General features: G+C 44.9%; 1 protein-coding gene across 2 annotated transcripts in view; it reads left to right on the forward strand.

Annotated features, from left to right (window-relative positions):
- Positions 1-234: 234 nt before the first annotated feature.
- The window catches only part of ZNRF1 (zinc and ring finger 1), a 101,585-nt gene continuing 89,727 nt past the window's right edge, over positions 235-12,092 (forward strand). For both annotated transcript variants that reach the window (XM_058528286.1, XM_058528287.1), the window contains exon 1: positions 235-1,059. In XM_058528286.1, coding sequence (XP_058384269.1) covers positions 636-1,059 — 424 coding nt within the window. In that variant the 5' untranslated portion in view covers positions 235-635. The remainder of the gene's footprint in view (positions 1,060-12,092) is intronic.

Below are 12,092 nucleotides of genomic sequence, written 5' to 3' on the forward strand. Positions count from 1 at the left end.
GCGAGGAGCGCCGGCGAGCACAGCCCGGGACCTAGCGGGGCGGCGCGGCTGGCGGGGTCGGCGGTGGCTGGAGCGAGAGGGCGACGGGACGCGACCGCGGCTTCCCGAGCTCCGCCTGGCCGCCCAGCGCCGCAGCCCGCCCGAAGCCTGGAGGGGTCCGGTCCGCCGTCCATGGTCGCGGCGTCCTGAGGCGGGGGACGCGCCCGGCGCCCCCAGCCGTCCTCCGCCTCCTCCTGTCGGGCGGGCGGCCTCCTCTGGCGCCTCCCTGCGCCCGCCCGCCCGCTCGCCCGCCGCCTCCCTCCCTCCTTCCCTGCGGCTCCCCCGGCTTTCGGGAGCCCGGGGGCGGCCTGTGGCGCGCCGAGCCCGCGCCGGACTGCGCCTCTTTGGACCTTGAGGCGAAACATGCGTTTGGCTTGGATCGTTTTAAATTCTTAGTTTGGGATCCCCGCCCGCCTGCCTCTTCCGCTCCGCGGGTTTTCTTTTCTTTTTTCTTTTTGTTTTTTTTTCCCTTTTTTCCTCCCAGTCTCCTTTTTGACTCCCTCCCCCTTTATGCTCGCCCAACCCTCCCCTCGCTACTGAGAAGTGGGGGAGGGTCTCCGCCTCCAGGTTCCCGCCCCACCGGGGCCCGGCCGAGCATGGGGGGCAAGCAGAGCACGGCGGCCCGCTCCCGGGGCCCCTTCCCGGGGGTCTCCACCGATGACAGCGCCGTGCCCCCGCCGGGAGGGGCTCCCCACTTTGGGCACTACCGGGCGGGCGGCGGGGCCATGGGGCTGCGCAGCCGCTCGGTCAGCTCAGTGGCAGGCATGGGCATGGACCCCAGCACGGCCGGGGGGGTGCCCTTTGGCCTCTACACCCCCGCCTCCCGGGGGACCGGCGACTCGGAGAGGGCGCCCGGCGGCGGAGGGTCCGCGTCCGACTCCACCTATGCCCATGGCAATGGTTACCAGGAGACGGGCGGCGGTCACCATAGAGACGGGATGCTGTACCTGGGCTCCCGAGCCTCGCTGGCGGATGCTCTACCTCTGCACATCGCACCCAGGTGGTTCAGCTCGCACAGTGGTGAGTCCGCGGATCGTGGAGGCCTCGGAGGGTGGAGTGCAAGGGAGGGCGCGCCGGGGCTCCCCAAACCTTCGCGCGCGTGCGAAGGTTTGGATGTGGAGTGCACGACCTGGATCTGTCTGTCTTCCCCTTGGTTCCGAAAGCCAAGGGATGAATGGGATACCTATCCTCTAGAAAAGAGGCATGGCATTCTGCGAGGCTGCGGAGCCGGGCATTTTAGGACTTCAAGCGTTGGTTCACTTGTGGATGGGCAGAGTGAAACCTGCCTATTGAAATCCCATTTATTGGCATCAGCATCCTCAAAGAGGTCTTGTCTGGTTTACAGCAAGTCGGCCTCAGTGCTTCCATTCTGTCACTGCAGCATTGTGCCTACCTCGCCGTTAACGGAGAGAGAGGGATCCCATCTGACCAAGCCGGTCTCCCAAATAAAGAGTGTGAAAAGAAATAAAATTGGGGGCATGTGGTGTTCGGATTAGGGCTCTCACTCTTGCTGGGAGAGGGGGATGCCCAATTTTGCCACCCTGCTGGAGATCTGTTTGAATTGTTTAAAATGGAGCAGGCTGCTGGCATAGACAGGTGTGGCGTGCTGAATGGAGGGCCCAGCCAGGGAGCCTCCCCTGGAGGCTTTGCAGGACCAGGGCTCTGGTCGCCCGTGCTGCATGCGGTAGGCTTGGCTCCATGACTGTCACATCCCTCCATCTTTTTTCTTCCTTTCCTTGCTAAGTGCTTGGTCTTCCTGTAATCTGCATCTTTTTGTAATGGAGAGGTGGGATTTTATTGCCTGGCTGTTGGCACAAGATAGGGGAAGAAGGGAAGAAGAGGATTCAGAGAATCTGGATGAATTCATTTTGTGAACTTCTGGTGACAGGCCAGTGAAAAGCTGGAGGAGGATTTCCCAGGCTCTGACTGGCAGGGTGGAAAAGGCACTGGCAAGAGCTGCTGGACGAAAACAGGTTTGTCTGCTCAGCTAACGTGCAGCTTAGGCTTCTAGAAAACTGGTCAAAAGGAGTGTGGGGCCGCTATTTGCTAATTGGCAAGTTGGAGTGAAGAAGTTAATGTATTCAGACTCCTTTGGGAAAGTCGAGAAAATTTAGATATTGTGTAGAAGAAAGATTGCTTTATGGAAGATTTATCTATCGGATCACTGTTCTAGCTATTGTGAAGTAGAGTAGACTTCTTGGATCTCTTTTTTATCTGGAAAGAGTCTGCATTTTTTTTCAAACTTTTGTCAAACTATAAACTTTAATTTGTGGAATATTTTTGGGGGAAAATAGTGACTAATTTAGGGTAACACTTGAAAGTAGCTTTTGAATAGCTAGGATGGTATTTTAAGCCCTGAACAGACCTCTGGATATCGTTGGAGCTTCTCTGACCTGAAGTAGATGCAAGGCATGACTGCCTTTGGCACTTTTAGGCATTTGATCAGCTTTAGACATCTTGAAATTAATGATCTTTCTGATAAAATATGATCCAGAAAGAGTCAGTTGTATTTGTGAGATGACTGTGGTTAAGTTTTTAAAAGAACTGTCATTAGTATCTGATTTTAAACCAAAAAGCACTATAAGAAGCTTCTCTAAAACCATAGAATTTTGTGTGCTGCAAAACAAATGTAATCTTATAGATGCTTGTCTGGGGAAGGAGTTCCCTTTTTGCTGAAATTTCTTGTCTGTCTCTTACCAGAAACTTCATTTTCCTTATTTCACCACCAGGTTCCATGCTGGAGTTATGAGCTTACAACTGGATTCCCAAATTTCAGACTCTTCAGCTGTGAAACCCATGGGAATACAGGAAAGGGCGTGGGGGCTGGTGTTACTATTGGGGGAATACATTCTTTATAGGGCCATCCTGTCCTTTTGCAAGACATTGAGTGTACCTGGCCCTGCCCACTAAATGCCCCCACAAATTTCCAAATGCTCTTGTCAGGGGTGGGGATACCACCCTGATTGAGAATCTCTGCTTTAGGGATTTGTTGTTTTATTCAACTAAAGTTATTTTTTCTGGTGCAGTTCATTTGAGATGAGCCTTCATTATTTCCACTCTTCTATCTCACCTTCTGGAACAGGCCATGGGATCTCCCTTCCAGGACACCCCTTTCCTCTCTTGTTCATTGCTGTAAGAAGAGAAGCTTGTTTCCACTTTGAAGCCTCTGAGTAAGACCCGAGCAGTTTTTGTTCTTGTGTCCTAAGAGTAGAAGGGTAAGGATTTCGGTGCACAATTGACTAGATGCCTGGAAGTTGATGTGGTGCTGTTGCTTGTGTTTTCAGGGTGCTTTTGGAACTCTTCCTGGGCACAGAAAACAGTTGTCGGTGAAATAGATGGGGGAGTTCAGTGTGTGCGAGGCTTCCTCAGAGGGAGTGAACTGATGTTGTGTCAGGAGGTAGAATACTGGGGTCCCAGCTCTTTCTCTGAGGAGCTGTGACCTTGGGCAAGACACATCACCTCTCTTGAGCCTCATCTTTGTTATTTTTAAAATAGACATGGTAATCCTTGCAGCCAGCCTGTAAAGGTTGTTCCCTAAATCCTGTGAGGATACACAGCAGTCACATTTGTCTTCTCTCGGTTCCTACACTTCCACAGGCTATGACCCTCACAGGCCCTGTTCCCTGGGCCTGGAATGCCTTTCCTTCTATTCTGTACATGGATAACTCTTTCTCATCTCTTAGGGCTCAACTTAAATTTCTTCTCAGAGACCACTCTTAAAAATTGGCTGCCTCCTGTTAATCTCTCCAGTCACTCGCCTGTTACCTTAATAGCACTTAACACACTTTATATTTTATTTATCCATTTACTTTTTCTGTTTAATTTGACTAAATTTTAAGCTCCATGAGAGCAGAACTGTGCTTCTTGATCACTATTGTAACTCCTGCACTGTGTGTGCCTGGCACAAATGTTTGTTGAGTGAATGAATTTGAGTGCCTTGTGTCCATCATCTCATTTAATAATCACTATAACTCTGTGAGGTAAGACTATTTTTATTCCCATTTTATTTATTTATTTATTGGTGAGAAAGATTGGCTCTGAGCTAACATCCATTGCCAATCTTCCTCTTTTTGCTGAGGAAGATTAGCGCTGAGCTACCATCTGTGCCCATCTTCCTCTATTTTGTATATGAGACACCACCACACATGGCTTGATGAGCAGTGTGTGGGTCCGTGCCCAGGATTCAAACTTGCGAACCCTGGGCCACCAAAGCAGAGCCCACAAACTTAACCACTACGCCACCGGGCTGGCCCCTATTCCCATTTTATAGATGAGGAAACTGAGGTTTAAGGAGAGGTTGAGGGACGTATACAAGGTCAGATAGCTAATAGGTGGTGGAGCTGGGATTAGAATGCGGGTCTGCCAGTGTCAGTACCTGCGCTCTTAACCAGTACACTCTACTGGCCCTCATCCTATAACGTAAGGAAGCTGGCTAGTGTACTGGAAATTGCCCTGACCTACGAGTCAGAGGGCTAAGCTCATCTCCTGGTTGGGCTGCTAATTAACTGCCTGACTTGTGACTTTGGGCAAGTAAGTCATTTAGCCTCAGAGTAACCATTTCTTCACCTGTAAGATAGAGATAATACCTGTCCTGCTTACCTTACAGGGTCGTTGTTGTGAGGGTCTCATGAGACAGTGCTTGCAAAAGCCACATAACATACAGATGGAAAGTGGTGCTCCCATAGGGGCACTTCTCCTATAGTTCTCCGCCTTCTTTCATCTCTTCAGAATTTGCTAGGCAGAGACATTTAGAACTATGTGAACTGTTTCCCCAGGATGGCAGCTAATGCTCTCTACTGAAATCTGACCTACGTTGACAGGCTGTTCATATTAATAAATGCCATTGAGAAGAGCTGCTTTATAGAATCAGAGTCCCTTCCTTTCCACATTAAAATGTAAGTTTGCTGTAAGGTGTCTAACTCCTAAAGGTTGTCTAGGTGGTATTCTGGGAGTCTGGTCATCACTCTTTTGTAGTAGTCCTGTTTTATCTCAGAATATGGATTTTTAGATGTGGGGAAAAAAACAGGATCCACTGTGTTGGAAGTGAGAGGTTGCCTGTTTTCTGAGTCCTACTATAAAATGTCTGGTCATTGAGGGTTTCACTCCAACCTCTTAGTCATATGTATGTCTACATGTGCATATTCAGAAAAACCTAAACTGTTCTCTGTTGTCACCAAGCCATCAACTGGGACTGATAGAAGGTGACTTGTGATATATCTTTGAACATGCTAGCAGGGTAGCTCAAGGGTTCTATTTTGCTGCCAGTCGAGTGACTTAATTTTCTCTATTCTTAAATAATTAGGGAGAGTTGCCCACTCCATTGGAGTGGATCAGAAAAGCCTCTTGGAGCCTCACCATAGGTGTGCTAGAGGTAATGGTCCTTTTTTTTTTTCTTTTTCATAATTTTATTTATTTATTTTTCCCCCAAAGCCTCAGTAGATAGTTGTATGTCATAGCTGCACATCCTTCTAGTTGCTGTATGTGGGACACGGCCTCAGCATGGCTGGACAAGCGGCGCGTCGGTGCGTGCCCGGGATCTGAACCCGGGCCGCCAGTAGCGGAGCGCGCGCACTTAACCACCAAGCCACGGGGCCGGCCCGGTAATGGTCCTTTACATGGTTTCTGGAGAAGGAAAAGCATTCTGTGGTCCCCAAAGAGCATGATGGGTCCTCTGCCCTGCAAAAGTTCTATTCTTAATGAAGACTTTTTTTTTTTTTTTTAAAGATTTTATTTATTTATTTTTTCCCCCAAAGCCCCGGTAGATAGTTGTATGTCGTAGTTGCACATCTGAAGACTTTTTTTTTTTTTAAAGATTTTATTTATTTTTTTATTTTTCCCCCCAAAGCCCCAGTAGATAGTTGTATGTCATAGCTGCACATCCTTTTAGTTGCTGTATGTGGGACTCAGCCTCAGGATGGACGGAGAAGTGGTGCCTCGATGCGCACCCGGGATCCGAACCCGGGCCACCAGCATCGCAGCGCGCGCACTTAACCACCAAGCCACAGGGCCGGCCCTGAAGACTTTTTTTGAAGCAGAGTTTTTAGTTCTCTATTACCATGAGGGCTTATTTTCTATAACATAAAAGAAGTTCCCTTGAGGAGAAGATAATTTCTTCAAGGTCACAGTTAACTCTTCCTTGTTGGGGTTTGAAAAGTGTTGTAAGAAACAATGATTTCACTCTCAAAGTGTTTGTTTTATGGGATGTGTACATGTTGCTGTTAAAGACATACCCCCAATATGTCACAAGGAGTACTCTGACCCAGGCCACTCTTAACCAACGAAATACAACTCTAGTTCCTTTTGGGAAAAGGAGCGTGCTTTGTATTTTACAAATGTGGTATTCAACCCAAGCTTATTGGGCACTAACATTTTAGTAAACCCAATTATAAAACTAAACTTCAATTTTGATAGTTTCAAAATTGAAAACACCTTCATAGGGAAGTAGTAGTAACTTACATGGGCTATTGGTTGTGCTTTTACTAACCCTTAAATAGGGGTGTTTCTAATGACAATGCGTCACTGAGGTTGTGGTACTAGAATCTTGAAGTTAGCCCAAAACCTAAATCCTAATCCCAGTCTTTTAGAATGATGGATGAGTATAAATTTCCATCTGTTTCTTTTCCAAGCTTTGTCATGGCCAGGTCTGGATCAAATGGTTCCTGGTGATTACTGTGGGTCTAGGCTTGAGTATGAGAAGCGTCTTCTCATAGACCCAGCAGTTTTCACTTCTGAATCTTCTTTTCTCATAAGGACACACGTTTATCCTTGAATCTGACAGTTGGGTTCCTAATTTTGATATACTGAGTGGATGAGGGGTGAGATGTGGGTATGAATGAGTAACCTGTAGACCAACCCTTAAATGTGAAGTAAATAACCAAGTTTATTTAATCTTAAAGCAGCAGCTGGGGTAGTTTCTAGACTGATGAGACTGTTTACCTTGAGATTTCCCTGGAGTTGTTAGAATTGAGAGTACAGACTTCCTCTGTCGGGCATAAAGCGGAAGGGGGAATTCACTGGGTCCCTGTAAATGCCAAGTTAGAGGAAGCATGGTAGAATATATAGTGCACTCTTGGATCCATCACAAGGAGAAGGCAGATACAAACAAACTCTCCTGATTTCTGGAATGGTTCAGAGGGTTTTCAAACTTGACTCTGCCCAGTATTTTCTAGGGGGCTTGTTCACAATGCAGATGACTAGACCTCACTCCCAGAATTCAGTAGAGCTAGGGAGACACCTAAGAATCTGACTTTGTAACAAATGATTCTGAAAATGTAGTCAGAAGACCGTCTATATCTGAAAGTCAACTCTACCATGGATTTAGCTTTTCTCTCCCCAAACAGAAAGAACTCTGAATGTTTTTTTGTGCATTCATTAGCATTATTTTCTATAATACTAAACTAGTCAGATATTTCTTAAGTAGGATCTATACAAATCTTCTTTTCACTTGCTCCCGGAGGGTAAATTAACCAGCAAGAGCATTGTTCATTATTTGACGTTTTCTTTTACACAGGACTAAGCATTTTCTCCTACGGATAGGCCTGAGCCAATCTGCTTTGGTCCTGAGAATTGAAGTTGCTCCAAGCAGAAGGTGATGGTGGCAGTGTCCCCTTCCCTTCTGTGCTTGTCTTCCCCCTGATTTTTCTTCTAAGGCACAGCTGCCTTTGGCTGCTTGTGCTATAGAAGGGCTTATTGAGTTATAGCCTCTTTTATATATCCCCAGCCAGCAGGTGAGTCCAGACTTGAAATGGACAGAATGTCTATTTTTTCTTTTCTCTTACTGACCCAAAAGTATGAGAATTTTTGTGCACATGTGTGGAGATCTGTGGAGCTAAGGCATTCATATTTATTCAACTGGTGTTTGTTGAGCGCCTACAATATACAAGGACTTGTGCTAAGTGCTGGGAATATATATTTATTATATAAGGGTGATTGACGTTACTTTATTCTTTCTAAGAATCTTTGCAACTGCACTCCTTAAGAGAGAGTCTGAATATTGCAGCTTGTGGACAGTTTTACCTTCTTCATCAGTTCCTCTGTTGAATAAACAAACAAATTCTGGGTTTTGTTCCTGAGGTTGCCACACAGATGATATTTCCTTTCTGCTGTTCACTCACACTATCCTTTGTTTCCTAAACTCTAGTTCTGTGCTGGGGCAGGTGATCTTTTCTTTATGGTTCCAGTCAAGTGCCTACTAAGAAATTCCTCATGTGTGCCAACCAAGTGAATCTCTGTCTTCTCGATGAGAATATCAAAAGAAAAACTGTTTTTCAAACTATTCCTGTGGGTCTTGGACTTCAGTATCTTTTTTGTCCCTAGAGCCACTTTTCTTTGTGGTCATTGAACACTGTTTTCTAGAAGCATGGTCCACCACTTTTGTAATCCATCTCTGTAAAATTTATCCCAAGCCACAAATATACCCATAAGGAAATATAAGGAACAGTTTTCCTCCTTGGTCTTGTAAGTGTATGTCTCTGAGCTCTACAACATTGACACTTTAGTGCTATTTTAAGCAATTTTTAAAGCTTTGTTTATGATAGCCAACACTAGTGACTAACATGTCATTCCTCCCAGAATAATTACTAAATCTTTGTTATATTTGAGTATTTTTTGCTCAAAGAATTTAAAAGAATGCTCCATGCTGAGAGACTTTATGTGGACTTGGGCTCTAAGGTGATACCTTAATTTCTGAAGGATGATTTTTGGAGAAACCTCACTTTACATTTAGGAATATGTGATCATCTTGATCTTAGTGAGTTAGACTTGTCATAGCATGGCTCCAACTTTGTTGTTGGTCTTACCTTTAGCCCTCTAAAAGTATAATGCTTCACAAAGAGTTGTCCTGAAATTAGTCACCTCTGTACTGTACAGTATCTTTTAAGGTCAAAGTTGGTTCGTTAGCACGTGGGAGAAACTTAAATCTGGAGCCACCCAGATGACCTGGAACAGAAGGAGGAGAACCTGAGACCGACTTCGAGCTGGCTTCGTCATTTTGCCCACATTTCTCAACTCTTTGGAGATCTTCTCATTTGTTTCCCTCTCAAATAACCTTTTTCCCTGCTGAGAAGATGCTTGTCCTGAGAGAGAGCTATTAGGAATCTTTTATCCTGATGCCTGCCTAAGTACTCTGGGAATCTTACATGGATTTGAGGGAGCCCTTGGGATTCCAACCCAAACCAATGAAGTACTTGGTCCACCATGAGTACAGATTGGCTTTCTGTAATATTGTTCTATTCTATTTAGATCGTTTACACTTTTAATGCTCTTTAAAGTATAATACCATCTAAGTCAGCTTTTCAAAGAAACATTCTTATAACACTGCCCACTACTGTAACAAGCCTCACCAAATATCCATGTATGTACACCATATATTATCAGATTTCCTCAATCCTGGTCAGATATGGCTGAAACATCCATACCATTGCTGCCAGTTGCCCTGGAGAACTATGGTTAAGTCTTAAGACCTGTGATGAGGGCTGGCTTGCATGCTATAGCCGCCTTGCATCTTCATATCTGACGAGCCCAGTCATGTTGGCTCTGTTTAATTCATCCATTTCCTACCTCCTCTCTCAGCCCAGAAGCCAAGTGCAACATAAAAGGATAGTGAATCTAAGCATCTCCAGTATTTTGAGATATAGGAATCTCCTATGAAGTGGCAAACCTTTGAGAAATAGTATTATGAGCTGTTCTGTTTTTGCTGTGGCTTTGGAAAACCTTTGGATTCTTCTACTGAAAATTTTGTTTGAAAAAAAAAAATCTTTTTAATGAAACAGTGTGAGTCAGAAAGCAGCCACTCCTTCTCATAATAGCATTTCTCACCAGGGGAATTTTTGGTAGCTCTTGGGGGAGGGATTTGAGTAGGTTGTGGATGATAAAATACCGCCGTGGAACATAACCAAAGGTTGCCATATCAGAACTCGGGTGCTTTCCATGCTGACAGCGGGCCCCGAATTCAAAGCGCAGGACAGCAGAATAGAATGAGGAGGCTTGTGCTCAGTAAATTGCTGCAGTAGCGTAACCAGTGAGAGTGGAGTGCAACATTCAAACTCAGTTCCTTATAGCACTTTTGTGGTGTAAAAGGGTCATTAAACAGGCCTTGGGTCAGAGGGCCTGAGGCCATTTACAGGAAGAGCATCATATTTCTGGATTTAGGGGGCTGTGGACCTAATGATGAGAATTTAAGAGTCGTGAGTGTGCCTCCTTTTTCCATGTTGTGAAATGGTGGCTTGGGGCTTGGCACTTATCATGGGACTACTTTACAGAGAGAGGATACATACAAGGTCATCTGTGCTCTTAAGATTTTAGGTCTAATAAAGCACTTAGAATGACCCTCAAAGTGAACACATTACCCAGTCAGTCTCTTTGTAGGGTGGTGGAAAGGAAATGCTAGAGATACTGAGTTTAGAACAAACCAGGATTAGGATATCAACATCCAAAACACCTGTGTGCAACTTCTCTCCTGCCCAAACCTGAGTTTTAACTGTTTCCAGCTCCAGTGACACCCAAGTCTTCTTCGGTCCTCATGTCTGAACTACTGTCTTATGTAAGCTACAGACAGAGGAAAATCTGAAAGGTTTATTACAACTGTGTTAAGATTTGCTTTCCTTCGGAAAGTCATAGCTGTCTCCACTCCGTGTTTTCCTGGCTTTGTGCTTTTCTTCAAAGCCTCTTACCGGTTCCAAGTCTCCAGAGCTCAGTAAAGGGGAACAGGAAGCCAGCGTTTGATGCCTAAGAGCCAGCAATAACTAATAGAGAAAGGGAACAAGCACGGAAGTTCTGGGAGTGGGGGTTCTGGGCCTTGAAGGTATCAGGCCTGTAGGATTATAGCTACATCCTTCAAAGATAACCAACTCCTTCAAACAAGGAGAAGGCAATAGGAACCTCTGTTCTGAGAGGACTAATTTTTTCTTAGGTTATATAGTGGAGGCTCAACATTTTTAATTGATGGCATAATTACAAAGTATCTTTTGCCTAGGAGTTCAACACTTAAGGAAAAAGTGATGATCACTTTTGTAAAATAGCAGGAATTACTTCCCTCTCTCTCTTTTCCACGAGGGTCCTCAGGCTATGTCTTGTCATGGGATCCAGGCTGGAGCCTGACTTCCTTTTCCTGTCTGTTCACTTTTATTAGATCAACTCTAAAGTTTCAGTCCTGGGATTGCAAAATGGAAAAGTTACAGAGGTTTGTGCTATTTCAATTTTGGTTTCACTTACACATTTCAGGAAATCAAATAGTGGTGTGACTCTGAATAGGAGCCCTGGTCTCTTGGAATCTTTTTAAAAAATGAACTATTTCAGGCATTCAAAAGAGATAATGTACTTACCTACCAAGCAGATTAATAAATAAAACGTTACAGGTATAATTATATGTACCCCACCCAATTCCCATTTTTCTCCTTACCTTCCCAAAAGTAACCACTGCCCTGACTCTCCTGTTTACTATCCTACATATCTTCATAGTTTTACTGCATGTTTCCATCCAAAGCAGTATTCGTTTAATTTATATAAACTTTATCATAATGTCTCTATCCTTTCATATCCGTATATGTATATATGGATTTGAGATCTATAAATCCATTGTACTGCTTATTGCTCTAACACATTCGTGTTCACTGCTGTACTCTATTCTATGAATATATCATAAATATCACCATTTATTGATCATTTGTTTATCAATGGATATTAAAGTTATTTTCAGTTGCTTCGGGAATGTTTTTCTGTTTCTTTATGTACCTGAATGAGAGTTTTTCCAGGGTACATCTTTAGTCATAAAATAGCTGGGTCATAGGGTATATATATCTTCAACTCTTAATTAAATATTGCCCAGTAGATCTCCAATGTGTTTGTACCAAATTACACTCTAAAAATAGCATATTTTCACTTGGCCCATGTCCTTGCCCAAACTTGATATTGTCATACTTTAATTTTTGGCAAACTCTGGTGGGTGTGAAATGGTATATCAGGAGCCGGCCCCGTGGCTTAGCGGTTGGGTGCGCGCGCTCCGCTGCTGGCGGCGTGGGTTCGGATCCCGGGCGCGTACCGACGCACCGCTTCTC

The sequence above is a fragment of the Diceros bicornis genome, chromosome 32, assembly GCF_020826845.1.
Source record: "Diceros bicornis minor isolate mBicDic1 chromosome 32, mDicBic1.mat.cur, whole genome shotgun sequence".
Taxonomy (NCBI): Eukaryota; Metazoa; Chordata; class Mammalia; order Perissodactyla; family Rhinocerotidae; genus Diceros; species Diceros bicornis.